The sequence below is a fragment of the Odontesthes bonariensis genome, chromosome 12 (assembly GCF_027942865.1).
Source record: "Odontesthes bonariensis isolate fOdoBon6 chromosome 12, fOdoBon6.hap1, whole genome shotgun sequence".
NCBI classification, from domain to species: domain Eukaryota; kingdom Metazoa; phylum Chordata; class Actinopteri; order Atheriniformes; family Atherinopsidae; genus Odontesthes; species Odontesthes bonariensis.
In genome coordinates this window covers 31,343,928-31,364,553 of record NC_134517.1, presented here as the reverse complement: position 1 = coordinate 31,364,553, position 20,626 = coordinate 31,343,928, and the positions used below count along the sequence as shown (strand labels likewise).

General features: G+C 39.5%; 1 protein-coding gene across 1 annotated transcript in view; it reads left to right on the top strand.

The window, feature by feature from the left end:
* The window catches only part of htr2aa (5-hydroxytryptamine (serotonin) receptor 2A, genome duplicate a), a 63,008-nt gene that overhangs the window by 23,826 nt on the left and 18,556 nt on the right, over positions 1-20,626 (top strand). The window contains exon 2 of the mRNA XM_075478783.1: positions 14,632-14,832. Within this exon, the coding sequence (XP_075334898.1) occupies positions 14,632-14,832 (201 nt within the window). The remainder of the gene's footprint in view (positions 1-14,631; positions 14,833-20,626) is intronic.

Sequence of the window (20,626 nt, the reverse complement as noted above, 5' to 3'; positions counted from 1 at the left end):
GCATTTAACAAAATGTCATGAGAAAGGTTTAACTCTGCTTTTTCCTGTGGAATCCCAGATCAGTGGTTTAATCTTTAGGGCTTTCAAGTCCTCAAGTTTTGTTTGTACAAAGAGAGTAACAATGACACTGTTTGGACTGGATACAGAGTGTGAAGCATGTGTCTTTTTTTAGTGACTCATACTGGCGAAAAGGCAAAACCAGATGGTGCTCAATTCTACATTATAAGATCTCAGCATTAGTGGTGCTAGCCTGTCGTCACCCTTTATCCCTTCTTGATTGTGCCTTGTTTCTTTAAAAACAGAGCAGCTGGAGTTAAGTATTGAATTCCACCCTCTCATCCACTTGAGTTTCTAAAATGATCTTATTATTTTTCCTCTTGTACTTTTACTCCTTCTTTTCCTCATTCTAATGACACAATCACAGCAAGGTGGTGTTTTTCAATATCATTAATATTTTCTTTTTTCTGGTTTGAATCCCTGCCTCGGGCCTTTCTGTGTGGAGTTTGCATGTTCTCCCCGTGCAAGCGTAGCCTGGCTGACGCGTCCACATCTCGATGAGATGGTGGTCTGGGAACTAGGAGTGCATTTTCTCGTATTTGAGGCGTGGTTTACGAATGCCTAGAGCCGTTTATTGGGAGCTACAAATGTCTATCAAATGGCGTCTGGTTCTTCCCATGCTGCTTTGCGATTCATAGCCAATTGTATCACTTATAGATGACGTATGTAGAGCGACAGAAATTCGACGAGCAAATACATCCTTCTTGGCAATGAAATCTTTCAACGCCAAACGTTGCTCTTTTTTCAAAGTAAACTTGCGTTCTAAGCTACTTAAAACACTTTCTAAGGCTGCATCGAACGGTAACGTTGTGTCCGCTGCCATGTTGGATTGACACTAACGCAAAAATAAGGGCGGTGGTTTCCAGGCTGCCTTTGCAGTGTGAATTAAATCACGCGCAAAGCAGCATGGGAAGTCCCAGGCTAGTGTAATCGTGGGTCCTCTCCGGATACTCCAGTCTCCTCCCAACATCCAAAAACATGCATGTTGGGTTAATTGGTGAGTCTAAATTGCCCCTTGGAGTGACTGTGAGTGTGCATACTTGTTTGTCTCTGTGCTGCCCTGTGATGGGCTGGTGACCCATCCAAGGTGTGCCCTGCTTCTCTCAGCTGGGATAGGCTCCAGCACCCCCCCTGCAACCCTAAATTAGGTTCAAATGGATGGATGAAAAACGGTGCGGCAGCCACCTCTTCGAACTAATGTAAGACAAGAAGATTGAACATGCTGGCATGATGCACTATTTCACATTCTCACAGGGTTTAGTGCAGGTATCTGAGTAATCACACCTCATTTCCTCATTGTGCGGCTCAATTCCCTCTTTGCATCATTATATATTGAGAGTATGTTTGTTTTGCACAGTAAACCCAATTTTCCTGTGTTGTCACGATGACTGCTGCTGCTCTCATGTTTACTAATCCTCTCAGAGGTATGCTTGGATGAATATGTTGTTGATTAGGTCAGATGGAAAGTTGTCCCGGATCCCTAATGCATTTAGCAAGCTGCCTGTTTCAGACACTTAAGATGCTGGAAAACAAATGATTCACGTAAAAGTCATCATTTTCAACCACATAAATGTCCCTATAGAAAAGAATTTGATGTTTAAGACCAAGATAACTGCCTTCAAGTTAGGCGACAGGCAAACCTACAATGAAGCACAAGGGAAATTGCTGAAGGGCATCAGGGAAGCAAAACGGGAGTACAAGCAGTGCATTGAGAGCCAGTTTAACAACAACAGCTCCTGCAACATGTTGACATTACAACACAAACAAGCTGCAGGCACAGGCAAATGACGCCACACTGCCCGATGTATTAAAGCAATTATTTCGCCCAATTTGACATCACGAGAGGTGGAGCTGCTCCAACAGTCAAACCAGCCGCTCATCCTCCAGCAACATCAGGTGAGGAAAGTGCTGAAGGGCGTTGACATCCACAAGGAAGCTGGCCCAGATGGAGAACCAGGCCGGGTCTTGAAGGTGTGTGCCGATCGGCTGACTGACGTCCCGACATGCTTCAAATCTTCTACCACCATCCCTGTGCCCAGAAAATCTGCTTTGAAGTGCCTGAATGACTTTCAGCCTGTAGCTCTGACACTGATTGTCATGAAATGTCAATCAGCCCTCTGCCTGCAGTTTCATGGGAATCTCAGTTGGAAAAGACAGACCGTCCTCCCAAAAAACATGCTCAAGGGTTGTTTGTTCACACAGGCAACAATGATTTGTTATCACGTTCAAAGAGTACGCAACCTCTTGTTGTTGTGAGAGCAACTGCATGTCAAGTGTAAAGGTGGCATCCATAAAGGACCGGCTTATACCTTCAGAGGTATACGTCCGTGGCCCTCTGTACAGACTCCGTGTGACTCAAAAAGTCTAGATGTCAAACTCACATCTCATGATAGAAAGTTTTGAGCATATTTTATTCATTTCTATCAGTGTTTCAATGAGAGTTTATTAACATTCCTCTTTCTATGCTGATTTAGAGGATTGTCTGTTAAAGATAACAATAATTTGCATGGCATGGCTCCAAGATTATTGGAGCCCAGCAAGAAGACCCGAGCTCTCTACAGGAGAAAAGAGCTGCCCAGAAGGCTATAATTATTATTAGCCAACCTGACCATGTACTGACGAGGGAATTCTCCCTCTGGTCGGTGCTTTTATGCTCCTTCTCGCAGAACAAATATATATATATATATGTGTGAATTCTTTAATTCCCACTCCATCAAACTACTGAATGCTAAGGGTTGCAGTTTGTAACAATGACGTTTTATTTTAATTATCCTTTCGGTGCTTTAGGTGCGACGAGCTGGTCATGGACATTTTTTTTTGTTCTTGGCAAGTAGGTAACAGAAAAATTAGAGGTTACATAAAACAAACAATAAACAGTTCCAAAAACATACATCAACTTAGGTAAGATGGAAGGTGTCAATATACGTGGTTTGAATGGTGAAAATGGAAACATGTGGGGTACTGAGGATATCTGTGTATAAAATGGGATTGAAGGCAGGTGAAAGCATAACAGGGCTCAGATAGGAACAATGGAACAAAAAAACACCTGTCGTATCTTGCAATGCTCATTTTATCAGTGTAGTCTTCATTGTTTCTTCCTTTTGTCGCATTTTGTTATTTTTATTTACAGCCTAGCTTGTAACCTGTATTGAACCCAGGGAGACGATATCTCTTTGGTCATCTGCCTGCCTCCTCATTCACTTCTCTCATCACACTCGGCACTCCGCTCTCAATTCTTTGCCTGCTGGCTTCCCTCCTGCCTCATCACCCGCTCTGCCATTCTAATGCCTCGGGAAAACTTGCACAATAAACTTATTTTAGCAACACAAACATACTTTGGATTGAACTGTGATATAATCACCAGCATTTTCTACTGAACTTCGGATGTCTTTTGTCTCAGTGAACAATCAAATAATTAATTTGCAGTTTAGGATCTAACTCCATGATTTATGAGGGGCGAGTGTTGTCAAACCCAACATGGTCTAGGCCTTTAAAAAAATACTGAATTATTAATTAATGAATCTTTCACTGATGCATAAAAAAAGCTTATACGCTTGCTTGAGATGATTTTAGCCTGTTTTGAAGATGACTTGATGCACATGAAAGCGGATGGAGACAACTTTGTGTATCTGACCTGGCAAAGATCAAAATGATCTTACTCACCAGCTGTTTCTGCTTTGGGCCCACACATGAAGTGACATGACTGGCCAGCATTTTCCCCGAATATCACAAATGTCCCCAGAGTAGCATGAGTAACAAAAGTAATTCCTAAAGAAGAGCTCTGTTCATTTTTCTTCTTCTGCATGTCGACTACAGTTGTTTTTTTTCAGTTTAGAAGATGTATTTCAGTAGAAGAAATACTTTTCTTAGCTTTGTTGTCTGCACTGACACTTCCTGGTGACAATATACAGATTCAATCTTCAAACCTCTCAATGGAAATGTGTCTGAATCACTGTTCTTTTTTTGGGCCTTTTCAAAAGAAAGCTTCAGATTTTGCTTCATGAAATGATTCCTGGCTGCTGAAAGTCATTTCATGTAGTCAGAAAGCGATAAACTCTTAAAACAGATGACTCAATTTTGCACAGAGCAAACTACCTGGTTAAATATGTACAACATGCACTGGCTGGAACTGCATATAAAAGAAGGTAAATGCATGTTCTGGGTCCTGGTGAGGGTTTAGGGTGGGATGTTTTTTGAGGTTAGGTTAAGATTAGTGTTAAAGTTTGGGTTTGAGTGTCCACATCGAGCTCACACAAAGATAATGTGTGTGTTCCTGGCTTCACCCCCAACATGTGGCAGATGCAGGAAACAAGTTTTGGGGTAAACAGGTGCATTAAGCTGATCAGAGCATGGCTCGAGAGTCTGGGAATCTAAAGTGTTTACAGTACGCGTGTGTGTCAATGTGGTCAAGTCACTGTTAAATTTGTAGACTTCACAGTGTGTTTGTGTGGGTTTAGTTTGTCTTTTCTCCCCAAACTCCCCTCCTTCTTCTCCTCCTGCTTATGCGCTACCCTTTTCAGTTTTTTCTCAGCATCTCTTTTATCAAATCAACCCTCCTGTGCGCAGCTCTGTTCTCGTGGGAGCTCATTTTCTGCCCTCTATTTCCACTTACTTTTCTTAAATCAGTTATTTTCTTATGTCTTTGCTTTTGAAAGAAAACGCACTTGGCTGGGAACAAGGCTGTCTCTGAGACTTTTCACTGCGTTTCAGCGCATTCTCTTGCTTTTAAAATTGGCAAAATGAAAATAGTCACAATCAGGATCCTCGTCAACTCTTTGTCTCTGAATCCTAACTACTTAGGAAAGAAATTGGAGCCAAACGGTTTCACAACAGGACAAGCAATTGTTTCTGCAAACTTTAGCAAATAAAGTATTTATATTCTTTATCTTCAGTCTAATTTTGTGTTTCAACAGATTTTACACTTATATCACAAACCATAGGCTGCAACATCTGGCTCTATAGTGTTCTGGCTTCTTCAGATTTATTCCTTTCCCAGTCAGGGAAGAGTCTAATAAAGCAGGTTTGTTTTAAAATGCAAAGACTGGTGCTGTATCTAGAGGCCCAGAAACACATTAGTGCGTTGTCATCAGTCATGTTGCAGTCTTTCTCATAATCTGTGGCTGGCCTGCCAAACTCAAAGTGCATTTTTAACTTTTAAAAAGGAGACGTACTCAAGTCCAACCAGACGTGTGCAGACTTGAGGAAGAGTTGGCTCGTTCCAAAATGGAGTCAACTAAAAGAAATCTAAATAGAGAGGTCACACATCTGGCATCCCAAAAGGCTGCATATGCTCGTTCCAACTGTTCCATAATATTAGTGCATTAGTATTTGAATATATAAGCACTGTGTCTTTAAAATTGGTACATTTTTGGATCCTCTTTTCTGTACATTTGAAAAAACAATTGTGTGCCCCTTCGAAATTACCATCACACCTACCGACAGTTTAGAATGAACTCTAACATGCTCGATTTGGAGAAAGCTAATAACTGTCAGGAGTGATTTTAAACAGTTCAAATTGAACGAAGTCCCACTGTTCTTAGCTGATGGACTGTTTTTATACCTCACATGGTACTCTTCTGAGAACTGTGATTTGCTAACAGAGAAGAAACCCCTTTTTTTTCTGTATGCATGATGGGAAAGAGTATTGGTGTAATAATTATATTTTCAGATTTAGTGTTCAACTTCTGTAACTAAAATCACTGGCAAATATGTTTTAGAGCATAATACCATGCACACTCCAGTCCGTTTAGATCAACTCAGTTATGAGTGTTTTCAGCTCTAACGTAAAAGACGGCAACATTATGTTCGGGATAGTGGAAGCGACATGACATTTGGACAAACCGGCACAAACCGTTTTTAAGCAATAACAGTGTATTCTCCACTCATTATACACCAGCGCTCTGAAATAGATGTGCTTAAAAGTTGAGCTTTCTCCCAAACACACAACTTCAAAACAAATCAGAAATGTGAGGTCAGACCACTACAATTGTGAGTTTACTACAGACTATGCCACACAAAGTAAAAGTAAAAATGTTTCAATTTTTTTTATATTTTGTTCACTTGTCTTGTCAAATAGCTGCAGTTGGCTACCGTGTATTCATTTATGTCCTTGTCAATGTTAATATATCACACAGATTGCTTTTATAATGTACGTCCAAGACTGTTCACACACACATGCATTCATACAGCATTTCTTATTCTATGTATGCAGCACTTTTCATCATATACACACTAATGATGAATTCCAGGTTCAGTATCTTGCCCATGGACAATCAGACTGGGGAAACTGGGGCAGCCCAAAAGTATTTATGTGTATATTAAACAATTCCGGGTTATGCATCACTGCTGGGATGAGAAATTCCCTTCATCCTATCTTAAAAAAGACAACGACACAGAGTGAAATGTCAAGGGTTTCTGTAAACCAATGGTTATATTAATCTAAACTTACCATAACCTGGCAGTTTTGTCACTCATTTCATAACATAGGAGGAAAAGTGAATTTTTCAAACTTCAATTAAAACTTTACTAACAAATGAGCTGGAGAGTGAATTTCCTGGCAGTATAGAATAATTATAATACATGTATCATTGAGTAATGGCTTGGTTATTCCTTTTTAAGACGGTAAAAGATCAAATGTTTAATAATTTATGTTTTTCCGATTTATACTTTAAGTTTTTATGCTCTGTGATTTTATTACCACATATATTACACCGCAGGCTACAACTCAGACCCCCTCTTCTTTCTTTAGTAGTTGGAGTCTAAAAGTTTAACAAGTTTAAAAATGCACGAGTTCCTTTTTTATGTGTATAAAAGAGGACTCCATTAACTAGCTTGGCACATGTTCAAGGATAAAATTCACTGTACATCTGACAATGTTTCCAAACAAAACAAAAGAGACGTGGTTAGCAGACAGCTGAGTGTACAGAACTGTTTCATTCGTGTTGATGTTCTTCCCCCCTTGGGTCAAAACTCTCTGAAAACCTTTAACATGACAACTAAAATGTCGGGTTTTGTGGTTTACAGTTTGCAGCACTTTGTAATTGCCCAGATTTAACCTCCCTTGGAGACGACAGAAATGATCGAATCTCTTTGTCTGTGTCCATCAGCAAATCGATATCCTGCACTCGGCTCTTGCGATTCCATTCCCAGAGCAAATCACATCAAATTCTCAAGAAAGACTTCAAAGTCTGAGCCATCATTCACCTTAACAATCTGTGGATCTCCGGCTCTTCTTACTCATCCATTAATTGCAGTAAATGTGTGCCAGCAGCCCTCATCAGAGTACAATAATGATTTGATGAACATTGAATGCGTTTAATCTTTATTTGCTGCGCAAAGATGAGCCCTCGCTTACTTTCAAGTCAACATATACAAATAATTTCCCCATAAATAGTACATTGTGAGTAAAGTTTAGTCCAGTTTTCCAGCATGCACTTTTTAAAGGATATTGTAGAAAGTTGTATTTTCGGCCAGACCGTGATCTTTGTCAAAACCAAACCAAAACTCAAACCCATGAGCCCAGGAAAAAAAGCACTTTATTCTAACAGTTACCACTGCTTAAAGGGAATTCACGCTTTCCTTGTGTGTGTGTGTGTGTGTGTGTGTCTGCAGAGTTCCTCTCTGGTGTTGAACCATGTATCCCACCTTAAACCAAATTCTGTTGCTCTTTCTCACTGTGAACTGACAACAATCTTCAGCATATATCAGAAACACTATACAGACTTGTTTTTTAATCGTGATACATTTTTAGGGAAAAAGAATGAGTTGGAGAAACAGGGAAAATAGAGAGGGGAATGAAACACAGTAAGAGTCTGGCTGAGAAGATAATCAGGTACTCAGTTCTGCAGTGATCTGAACCAGTGTGATGTGCAGTTTAATTAACCTTATCTTTTCAAAAAATCCAGTATAAAATAAAGTCCAAGGTCAGGTCTGTTTTCTGTTGACTTTACCCTATGATAAACCTAACATCAGTAAAGCTAAACTGCACACAGCTGCAGATCACATTAACATTAACATTTAGTGTCCAGATCAGAGCCAGTGCTGCAACACACTCAGTTCCTCCGGCTTTGAACAGCGCTGACTCACATAATCAGGAAAAGATATTCTGGTTACTTCTGTGAAAACCTTTGTGCAGTTCTTTCTGTGTATAACCGATGTCAGGCACTGAGAAATAATGTCACTTTCACAGCCTCTCGCCTGTGGTCTGACTCCTCTGTACTTGTTGAGGCTTTGCCAGCCAGTGAAACATCAAACTCCTGGAGGCCCTTTCAGAGGAACGAGGCAAAGGTGATAATGTCAGAATATGTTGAACCAGAGCAGAAGTTTCAGGTTTTAGGAGGCAGCTGGCAAGCGTGGGAGCAAAGAGTTGCAACCCAGGAGATCTAAAGGGATTTTATGGTGTTTCTGTGTGCACGTGGGGGAGATCTCTCTTTGAGGGATAATTCACTGTGGATCCAGGTCATCGCCATCAGAGGCACCAGAGCCTGGAACGCTGTGATACAATCGGTCCCTGAGGGGAAATTGTGTTTCTTTCTTCGTGGTTCTCTACAGTGATGTGGGAATCAGATGAGCCACATAGCAAGATCCCTTTTTGTTTTTTTTAGATGAGAACAAAATGGAAAATGCAGGTTAGAGATTTAATAGGAAAGTAAGAGTGTAATAAAGGTTATAATACCTCTAACATCTGTCAGAACCAAGCAAATAAATCCTAAAAATGTTTATAAAGTCACATGAGGTTGTATTTCCCCTTCTTCACAGAAGACCATGCGGGTATTAAAGGGAATGGAAACATGTTTGCGATTTGCATCTTACCTGGAAAAGATTAAAATGACTTGCACGGCTGTTTCTAGTCTGAACTAGCAAACAATACATTTAGGTGACTGATTGGCATCTTCTCAGATATATAATATCCAAAACATTCCTAGAGATAAAAAAAAATAATTCCTGAAGAGGAGCTCTAAACATTTCCCTCTTGTGGATGTTGACCACAGCTGTTTTTTTCCCATCCTCTAGGTTTTTTTCAGGCTAGGACAATTTCTTACTCAGTTGAATTATAACCATTAATATTGTAGCCTATACCACCATCCTCTGGTTACACTATGTGGCCTTGTTTATTAAATTCAAACCAACCAATAGAAATGTACGGAATCCAAGAACATCCTTGTCTGTCATTATTTATTTTGATGTTGTTATCTCAAGATCACAAGTTCATTTATTCTGTTAACTCAAGATAATAAAGGTCACTTCATTAATCGTCCTTTTGTTTTCCTGAGATCATAACCTGACCATTATCATAACAAAACAAGCTATGTTTTCTTTAATATCGCAGGATGATCCTGGGAAGCCAGAAGTCAAGCCTCTCATGTGTAATTCTGTTCACTTTCACAACATCCTACTGTTTATTGCAGTGACAGCTCCTAATATCATATAAAGGATGACTTTCACCGTGAACTGCTTAGTTAGTTATTCCTTATTCCTGCTTTTCTTACCTCTTTTATTTCTTCCCCTACCCGAACCAGGGTTTGCATCCCCACCCCGCTGTGACTGGTGTGCAGTTGGTGAGAGGCTGAGGTATCTGACTTATCGCACTTACTCTAGCACTAGTTTTGCTCTTAGCTGTTTGGTATTGGAAGGATATGCACTAATGATTTCTTGTGACCTGAAGTTATTTTGCCTACCGATGTTGAACGCACTTATTGTAAGTCGCTTTGGTTAAAAGCGTCTGCAAAATGACCGTAATGTAATGTAATGTAATGTTAGATGTTTAGATACTTAGGTGGTTAGTTCAAAACATACAAGTTTTCTCTTGATTATGTAATAATTGTGTTGATTCGGTTGAGCTCGGTCACTCTTTGCACCACACACATGCATGGGTGTGATAACAGGACTTTTTTCATGTTTGCACATAAATGTACAGTTACAAGCCAACTATATTAAGTAATATAGGCATCAAAACGCATTATGGAGAACATTAACACTGAAAAATAAGGGAAGTGGAGGGGTGCATGGCTGTGTTGGTCTTGGGTCATTTCATATCTTTGTACCCATGATTTGTCTCAGAGGAGTCAAATTCTCTCTCATTCAATTTAAATCAATGAAAACCTAGATGAAAACAAACCTGTACAAATCTGTAAAACAACAGCCTGCAAATGAGAGTCAAAATTATGTGAAGAAATGATTTTTTTTTTCCACATGACACCACAGTTGGATAATCAGCTAATCCTTTTATCTTACTGAATCAGTTACTTGTTCACCCACATTCATAGAAAAATAACCAGCCATTCTGTGACTGATTGTCCCCACTGTGGAGGTGGACAAACCTTTTTTATGCACAAGATGTAAAAATGTGTGCTTTTCAAACCCTAAACAATGTATTTTGAGCATTTAACCCTAAAATAGAAAAGTAATGAATCGCAAGTGGAAGAGGAAACAGAACAGTGACAGTGGAAAACATTGTACAGGATGGGATTCAGACTAGAAATCTGTCTGTGGATTAAAGCATTATTAAGCCTCTCCTACCCCATCTAGGTATATTTATGGAAGTCTGGTGCGTCAAATGTTGTTTTGAGAGTCTACGTCATCACATTACGTCAACACAACTTGACAAAAGCTTTATCACAGCATTGACATACTCTGGAAAAGCTATTGTACAATTTGTTTAGCCAGTATTGTGAAATTGCCACGTTCTGCGGTCTGGACCAATGGAGACATTCCATTTTTTTGCTGTGAAACTGAATCGGCAGGGCCCAACCAGTCTAAAGCCCAAAAATACATGATACTGCTCAAAATTTAGAGTTTCAGTTCTTGTTTTAATGTTCAATCAATAGTTAAGTAGATATGATCAGACACAATATCAGATAATCTCAGCGTTTAGCTGTCGATGCAACACTGCAGAATGAAGCATCTCAGCATTTTTTGTGGATTTCTATTAAGTTAGCTATAGACGTGTGGTTTGTCTCTTGCGAGTGAGGATAAATCTAAATGTCTGCTTTTAAACTCCTGATTTTGCATGCTGCAGCATTACTGTTATATGGAAATTTTGTCACTTCGTTTGAGTACAGAACAAGATTGAAAACAAGTTTGTCCTAGAATTCTTTTTCATTTTTCTATTAAATCTAAATTGATGCTTAACAGGAAGAAAAGTAAGGGAGAACGAAGGCTGTTACCATAATGGGCTGGTCTGAGAGCAGCTATAAGAGATTCACAATTGTAAAAGAAGGTAATAGGGACAAAGCTGGACACAGCACTGAGAAAGCAATGAGATGAAAAGAGGAAAGAATAAAGCAGGAACGATGATGGCGAGCGGGAGGCAATAGCAGAGAGTCTGGCGGTGACCATGACGACCTTTAGCAACATGAGTGAGTCATCTCCTCCCAAATAATGAAAGCCTGGAACATGTCGTCTGTCACGCGTCACACTGTGGGAACAACAGAAAATTAGGTGGCAGGAGTAGGGGAAGCAAATACTCCATCCTCACCCAGAATGCTTTGGTACTCATGATGATCTGGCTCTATTCCCTTCAACTATGAGTCTATTTTTGTCAAACAGGATGGATCCTGGGGAAATCTTTTAAATGCACAAAGCGATTTTCCTTGAACATTTACCTACCTCGAATGCATTGATATGAGCCGATTCACTTAAGCCCTGAGTTCAATGAGTTCATTACTATTAAGATAAGTGTGAATTTGCATTAGTAGTAATAGTAGGATGTGAAAGAATCCTGCAAATTTTGACAAAGTAGACTGAAACTGTAGATCACTTACCTCACAGCCTTTGCATGGCCCATCTTTCGCTGTCTTCAGACAGTTTGAATCTTTCTCGTCATGTTTGCGAAAGAAAATTGTTGGTGTCATGAAACTGCCACCCGTCCCACCAATGTTATCTATTGCCATGTTCTGACAGACATTTTGAGATTGCTGGAACTAACGTTAAAACATTATAAACAACATTCTCACTGGAGGTGTTGTACCGGCTCATTTTAAACACGCAAGAGTAGCAAATTTTGGTCGTCTCTCCAAACTGAGAGGAAGTTAATACAGGCTAGGGGAGACCACAACACATATTTGAGCCATTAGCTCGGGGGCGCTAGATAGAGCCAGGAACTGGGTTAGTCCAGGAGCCTGCAGAGCGGAGTCTTGGCTTAGGCACAAGACGAGAGGCAGCTCTCTTGCTTCTGAAGCCACAAGCTCCAGAAGCCCCACCAGACAGACCTGGGAACCAGGCAAGCTGTTGAGCTAACCAAACACTGCCAGAGCTGACGGCGAGAAAGCTTCCTGTTGGCTTTAGTGGCTCTCTGAGTGCCATGGCTTCCTGCTTGACCTTGCTTCTGCTGTGTGCCACTAATCCCAAATACTTGACTTAACTTTGAATCTAACTTTGTGTTGATTTAGTTGTTTTAACTGTGACTGGTTTGAAATTGTTAAAAAAAAAAAGAACAATCCTATTGATAAACACAGAAGTGTTAAAGAAGACATAAATGTTAATCATTAGGGCTGCAACTTCAAGTTGGACAAGACATATTTCTGATTTCATCCACTCCGGTTTCTTGTTACTCTCTCTTTCTGTTGCATAAAGAGTGCTGCATGGTATGGTTTGCATTTATTTTTAGGAATACATTTTTTTTTAATCTGCTTTCTAAAGTCTCTACTTTCTGTTAATTATCATCTCATCCCTTTCTGTTCATACCTGGAATTTTTAGTGTTCAGTTTCTGTGTTAGGCAGGTTGAACTGCACCTTGATGTATGGGGTATGAAAATCTGATATTTACAACGTTGTATTATATCTCCTTCAGCAGCCGAATGAATTCCAGACTAACTTACATGACTATATTTAGAGACAGCTGCTACAGAGGCAGCATGACAACCATGTGGGAGACATGCTGTGTGTGTTTTGGATGTGAAGATATATGCATGCAAGCAGATGTCTATTTCAAGTCTGTGCACCTGCCCTAAGACAACGAAGCTGTCTCTGGAGCTTGTTCACAGTTTGAGGTAGTTTCTGGCTATGCGCCATTTTTATGACTCATTCCGTTTATCACTGTGTGGCACTGTGTAATTAGCTTTTTAGAGGCAACCAACATGCAACAAGTCCATGGAAACCACCAATATAACCCAGGTAATGCCTTTTTATAACATGCTGGATTTACATTCAAATAAAAACCATCAGCAATCAGGGACAAAAACAAATGACCTGTTAGTTTCCATTCATACCGGTTAGATCGCCTGAAAAAAATCACAGAAAAATACATAGCTGGTAATGATAGTGATAATGAGTGATTATACTTGAGTCTAATGGTGATTATAGGACAACTACACCTTTCCAATGTCTGCTTTTTGAGGCAGAAATAAACATTTGTAGTAATGCATTTGCACGAGACATTAAATGCACCTTTTTTTTTTCTTTTTGGGAAAGTTGGAAATGTGTGATTGATTGAATGTTATATATACAGGGTTACACGGGAGCTGCACTGCAGTAATGGAGGCTGTGCTCACTTCCACCTACAGCCTGAAATCAAATATAAAATCGTAGCAACCTGATTGTTTCTTTCTATTTCTATTTCTGCTCCGTTTCTTTTCTTTGCTCTCCCCCTGTCCCCTGGTCAGGTTCGGCATTATCACATGTTAAATATTGTAACAAAAATAAATAAATAAGTAGTTCTTGCAAGGGGAGCTTTACGTTCATAAAGCTTCCCTTGGCAAAGCAAATGTGTTATTAACGGTATTCAGATTATAATTCTGCTGCCCTGATGCTGGGCAGGACTGAGTTATCCATTGTTCCACCAGCTGCATTTTAAAACATATACAGAATTTCTGTCACTGGTCTTTATTAAAAAAAAAATGAAAAATAGGCATTACTATTCAAAGAGAGGTTGGCTCTTCTGCAGCACATTTACGTTTTGCGTTTACATTTATGCATTTAGCGTCCGAAAAAAAGATCTATTTTGTTTTCAGGGAAGAACTGCAGCTCCTAGCACGGTTTGACTGTATTTTGAAGGCTCATAAACACACTCTTTTCAGCCAGCAGGTTTCACAGAAATATGTGGAATTAATGCGTTATTGATGACACAAAAAGCGTCAGCATGTGAACTTACATGCAGACCCAATATAATCGATGCCTATGGTGTGAATGATGTGTATAAGTGAATTTGCAGCTCTATCCTGCTGGATGCAAATTCCCTTGTTCAGCTCAGACAGTATATTGTAAAGATGGTTGATAGGATGATGTGGAATGGCCCAAACACTAAACAATCAACCAGAGGACTGGTGTTTGATTCGTGTCTGGTTCTGTCACCTCTAAGAAAAATAAATAAATTGAATTGAGAGTGTACATTATTGTTAGAGAACAGATTGTGTGTTTTGGTTAGAAATGAGGTCATTGTCAGTTTTGAAGGGCATATTATTTCTGACTCTTACTTGTGAGCTTTGCGTAACAATAAACACGCCTCTTTTCGACAGCTGTTGAGAGAAACCACAAACATCGCCAGAAGTAAACCACATAGATGCATTAATCCAGTTAGAACATTGTCACTAACTCGACAAATATTTGTCTGTTTATCCATCCACCTGTCCTCTGCAGATTACCAGTGGCCCCTGCCCTCTGACCTTTGCCCAATCTGGATCTACCTGGATGTCCTGTTCTCCACAGCATCCATCATGCACCTGTGTGCCATCTCTCTGGATCGATACATCGCCATACGAAACCCGATCCACCACAGTCGCTTCAACTCCCACACGAAGGCTCGTATTAAGATCATGGCAGTGTGGACGATATCAGTAGGTATGTACACAAAGATGAGAAATCATCAAAATGTCAAAAATGATGAAATGCTCTGCTGTTCGATATTTTCATCTAATAAGGGTATGGAGTTGCTCTTGATCTGAGGTACGTGCATGAGTTTCTTTTCTATTGTTCCCCAGGGGGTACCGAGAACAATCTATGGTGGATGTTGTTATTCATTTACTTTCATTTAACAATTTACCCCCACAATATCACCGCTGTCCACAGATATGATGAATGTCTACAGAAAGAAAGGTTGAGAAGTCAGTTTTTATTACTTTATTGTAACAGACATTTGATGTGCAGCACCTAATTGTCAGTTTTATTCAAAAGCAGCTTTTTCCTTTATATTGACGGGTTAAGAGGTTAGCAGTTCTGCACATAAACCTGATGCTACTGATTATGCAGAATAAGTTTAATGGAATTCATAATTCAGAAAATCTTAAAAAAATGCATCATGAGGAAAAGCACTGTTTCTCTGCTCTGCCATTTGTACGAGGTTTAAAATAAATATGAAGCAGCCCATTAGAAGTAAGATCTGACAGGGAAACCCTCAGCTGTTTTTAAACACACAAATAGTTTTCTTGGGGGAAATTCCAACTTTAGGAAGCCACAAGATAAGAGCGAGCATTACTTCCAATGTTCGGAAAGGCCTTACTTTGTCCAGATTTGTGACCTTCATCCTGTTCAGGGTCACGGGACAGCTGAAGCCTATCCCAGCTGTGAATGGGCAAGAAGCAGAGTGCACCTCGGACCATTAGCCAGTCCATCAGTAGGCCAACACGGAGACAACCACACATGCTAAATCTCACACCTGCAGTCAATTTGAAGTCAGAAAACCGTAAAATAACCCTCGACTTGTCTCTTATGTTTACCACTAGACTGCAAAACAGCAATAAGTAGGCTGTAGTGAGCACAAATATGTAACAGTGTATGGATGCCATGTTGACCGATTTAGGTGCAGTAGATGGATATCATTGAGATCTTATACTTTATGTGGAAAAGAGACTGTCCAACCCAAAACATGCCCATGGATGGTATGGTCATGCTGGCAGATGTGGCCTATAGTTACGTTTAAAGAATAAGCTACACCTAGTGGTCGTGATAGTAAGTGAAGTATATAATTGGTTTTCATGAGCGTGAAGGCAATATTGTCAAAGAAATGTATGTTAGCCCACACAAAAAGATATTGCCCCCCCTCATACAATACACACACACACATACACAGTGCAGAGCTTCTGACTTGAGTTATACAGTTACAGAATAAAAAAAAAAGAAAAGAAAAGATAAAGTTCCCTATATGCTCAGCCTCAATGCTCTGCTGAATAAAAGTCCAAGTTTCTTGTAAGTCATGCTGGACTTTATCTGAGATAGACTTCTGTAAAACGTAACTTATCAAGAATGAATCAATTTCTGATAATTAGACCTGATCGAAAGTGCTGTCAGCCTCAACTGAACACAACACTGGCAGCAGCTTGCTGACCTGTGAGAACACAGAGCAACAAGGAGACTGGAAAATTTAATTGTGAAGGAAAAAGAAGTTAGAGTGGCAATGGAAATCATAACAGGCAGGTTGTTTGAAATTAAAACTCACACTGGATCCTTGAAAAACAAATGTGGGGATTTACTGAATATATGAACAGCATATTGTTTTGCAATATCCCTGCAATAGTCCATCCATCTATTTCTATACCCGCTTAAGCCCTGCAATTGTGACTCACTCTTATCTCTTATTGTTAGTCTTTACTCTGTTTCCAAAAGTTTCCAAAAGTTTTTCACAAAAATCTCCCACACAAAGAAATTTCAACACTCCTTTGGTACAGAGAAGAGCTGGTTTGCAGATGCAAATACGTGTATGTACATAGAAAAAGTTATGTGGTTGCCCCCATCCATTCACGCAATGATGAAATCTCCTTGAAAAACTGGAGTCCTTTCTCTGAAAATGGATATTTCAGTGTTTGGCTGGAGCTTCTATTATTCCTTATCAATGCAGTATGGAGTTTTTAGAGATGAAATAAATGGGTTTCTATTTCAGAAAGTATAGTTATTTGTGTGTCCTTGTTCATCTAAGTTCTGCACCTTGCATAGCTCCTTACTTCCCATTTATTTATAATAATAAAAAGTGGCTCTTTTAGTTCATAAAGAGATAAACTAAGTTTTAAGAGAAGCTGCTGTTAAACTGACTTTACTTCAGAGGAAATACAGACAACAAACTCGTAAATCATCTAAGAATAAGGGCAGTCAGCTCCTCATGAGATCCAATTTCCACAAGACACAAGTGACGTCTATGAGTCAATATCATTTTTATAGAAGACAGAACAATCAGCTCCTGATAATTAGCTTGTGTCTGCCTGGCTGGTCTCCAGATGTTGATGGACCTAGATGAGCAGGAAATGTAATGATATGGCGGTAGTCAAAAGCCTGCAGCCACTCAGTGATGGAGGTGGTGGGAAGGACAAACGGACTGTAGAATAGTTCTGTGCACCCAGTATATACACTTACTGGGTGAAAATGAGGAGGTAAATGAAGAACAGCTCAAAAATATATGCAGCCAATCTGCAAAAAACACCTGCTACCTATTCTCCAAAAACATCTCTCCTGTAATAATTTATAAGTTCTCCTCATAATTTGTTGATGTGCTTTCACACTGAGCTAATTTGGAAGATAAATGGTATAAAGTCCATTTATTCTCCAGTTGAAAGTATTCTCAGCCCCATGGCTTTCATATTAATAGATGGTAGATGCATTAAACCTGGATATCAAAGTTATTTGATACCACCATTGATTTAAAGAGGACGCATCATGATTTTGGAATATAACAGATAATACAAACAGCAGTTTGTTCAGGTGAATGACACAAGTGCCAAATGTACAATACAATTGTAAAGAAAATGCACTTTAAATCTAATGTCTTATCTCCCTTTACCCTCACCAGGAGGTCATGATGTAGTGTTGGAGTTCAGAAATAAAACCTTAGTGCTTAAGTTCACCTTCAGCGACAAAATGGCAACAGAGTGATCAGCGTCGCTGTGGTCAGAAGCCAAACTACAACAAAGGGATGCAGAATGACCGCATTGACATACAATAAGTTAATAAGTGAATAACAGTGACAAAAGGCTGCAAAACTACAGGAAAAAAATCAAAACAACAACAAAAAGTTGCAAAATGCTAACGCGAATAAACATAAAATTACTACAAAACAACTCAAACAAAGAGACAAAACGACCACAGAAAAACGCCTAAGTGAAACAAAGTGACAACAGAATAACAACAGAGTCATGTGAAATTACAAAGAGACAAAGCAACCGTAGGAACAAGGCAAAACTAATACAAAAAATGAAAAGCCAAAAAAAATCCATCAACCGCAACACCAGACAGGTCAGATGACGGAGTTCCTCCTGTGACACCCTGTCATGTTCTTATGCTGAAATCATGGAAATGGAACAAAGAGTCACCACAGAGTGTTTGAAGTGAGTTATAATGATTCACTGATTAGATGTTTCAAAAGGATCAAGGCTTCGCCTCTATCAGATATTGCAGAACTTTAACATCAATTATCACAGTTATGCAGACGATACACAACTTTATGTGTCTCTGTCACCGGACGACTGCAGCCCAGCAGACGTACTGTGTCAGTGTCTGGAGGAAGTAAACACCTGGATGAGAGAGAATTTTCTACAATTAAATGAAGACAAAACTGAGATCATTCTGTTTGGTAGCAAAGAGAAGAGGGTCAGCGTTGGTAAATATCTTGAGACTCGGAACCTTACAATCACTGACCAGGTTCGTAACCTCGGAGTGTTGATAGACTCAGATCTGACTTTCAGCAGCCACATCAAAGCTGTCACCAAGGCAGCTTTTTACCACCTCAGAAACATCAACAGAATTAAAGGTTTCCTCTCCCAAAAAGACCAGGAGAAACTCATCCATGCATTCATCTCCAGTAGACTCGATTACTGTAATGCTCTTTTAACTGGACTTCCCAAAAAGAGCATTAAACATCTGCAGCTCATCCAGAACGCTGCTGCTAGAGTTTTAACCCGGACTAAGAGATCTGAACACATCACACCAGTTTTAATATCTTTACACTGGCTTCCAGTCAGTCACAGAATAGATTTTAAAAGCCTGCTGATGGTTTACAAATCCCAGAACGGTTTAGGCCCAAAATACATCTGTGATATGTTCAGAGAATATAAACCCAGCAGAGCTCTTAGATCCAAGGACTCAGGTCAGCTGGTTCAGTCCAGAGTCCAGACTAAACATGGAGAAGCAGCATTTAGCTGTTATGCTGCTAACAAGTGGAACAAACTGCCAGTGGAGATTAAACTTTCAGCAAATGTAGACATTTTTAAATCCAGGTTAAAGACATTTCTGTTCTCATGTGTCTATGCATGAAATATCTTTTAACTTATCTAGACTGTTGCCTGTTTTTAAATTCATTTAAATGATTTTATTTGTTTCTTTTTATATTCTTTTATGTATTTTTAATGCTTCTTGCACTCCCTGCTGCAATGCTTTTATTTTATGTAAAGCACTTTGAACTGTTTGTACATGAAATGTGCTATATAAATAAATTTGATTTGATTTGATTTGATCATTATTTCAGGATGAACTGGAGAAACTGTCATTTTACTGCTGTGACTTGTCTGACCTTGGAAACTGTGGAGAGTTGTGACCCACTCTTCATTTCTTGATATTTTTCTTTAAAGCAGCCAGACTTCCTTGTAATCATCATGAGCAATAGTTATTCAGGCTTTCTGAAGGTCTTTCAAAGTTTTTCTTTGTACAGTGACTGCTTTTCACTGAAGTTTAGAGGAATACGTTTGTTTTGTTTTATTAGGCCATTTAACACTAACCTATAAATCATTCAAGCTTAAAAAGGTCCCTAACTATGAAGATGAACAAGTGTTGTGTCTACACATAACAAACAACAGTTCCCAGTTCTTAAGTTGCATCTATGAAAAACACCAACGCTAACACAGTTTAACAGACAAAAAGTAGTATTCCTGCACCAAAAAGGTGATTCCCAAATAGCAATTAGCTAAAAACTTTTCATATTTCAGCATGGCGGGCTGGGTCCGTAAAAATTTGAGGAAACGGGACAAGTGAAGGACAAAAGAAGAAGAGACAGGACAAAAGAAACCAACTACAGCAGATGAACAGTATCTGAAAGTGATGACCTTAAATAAGAAAAAAACCCAGCAAAGACCTGACACAGGACATGAGAGATGCATCTTGTGTTGGCTGAAGCCTCATCAGAAATGGTCTCCATGGGCTGTTAGGAGGCCAATCTTAAGGAAGGGAAACAGAGAGAAAAGGTTGAGACTGGACTGAAAACAGTGCCCAGAGCCCGGAGCTCAACACTATTGAAGCAGTGTGGGATCATCTTGAGAGAGAACGGAACAAAGGGCAGCCGACATCCAAAGAAGAGCTTTGGGATGTCCTTCAAGAAGCCTGGAGAACTATTCCTGAAGACTACTTAAAGAATTTAGTCATTCCACTGAATGGGATCTCTATTATTAAGGAATACCCATGATGCACATGTCCTGTGGATATGTTTAGCTCGTTGGTAGATAACAAAATAAAATCCACATAAAGATTCACATGAATTGCAGGTCCTCAACATAACTTTGACAATGCTGTTACATTTCCCTGACTGGCTTGCCTTAGTTCTGTAGTGAATCTTTTCATCATCTCTTTAAACTATGGCTGGGCAACGATTACAATTTTTAATCTAATTAATCACATGATTTCCCTGATTAATCACAATTAATTGCATTTGTACGCAAAATCC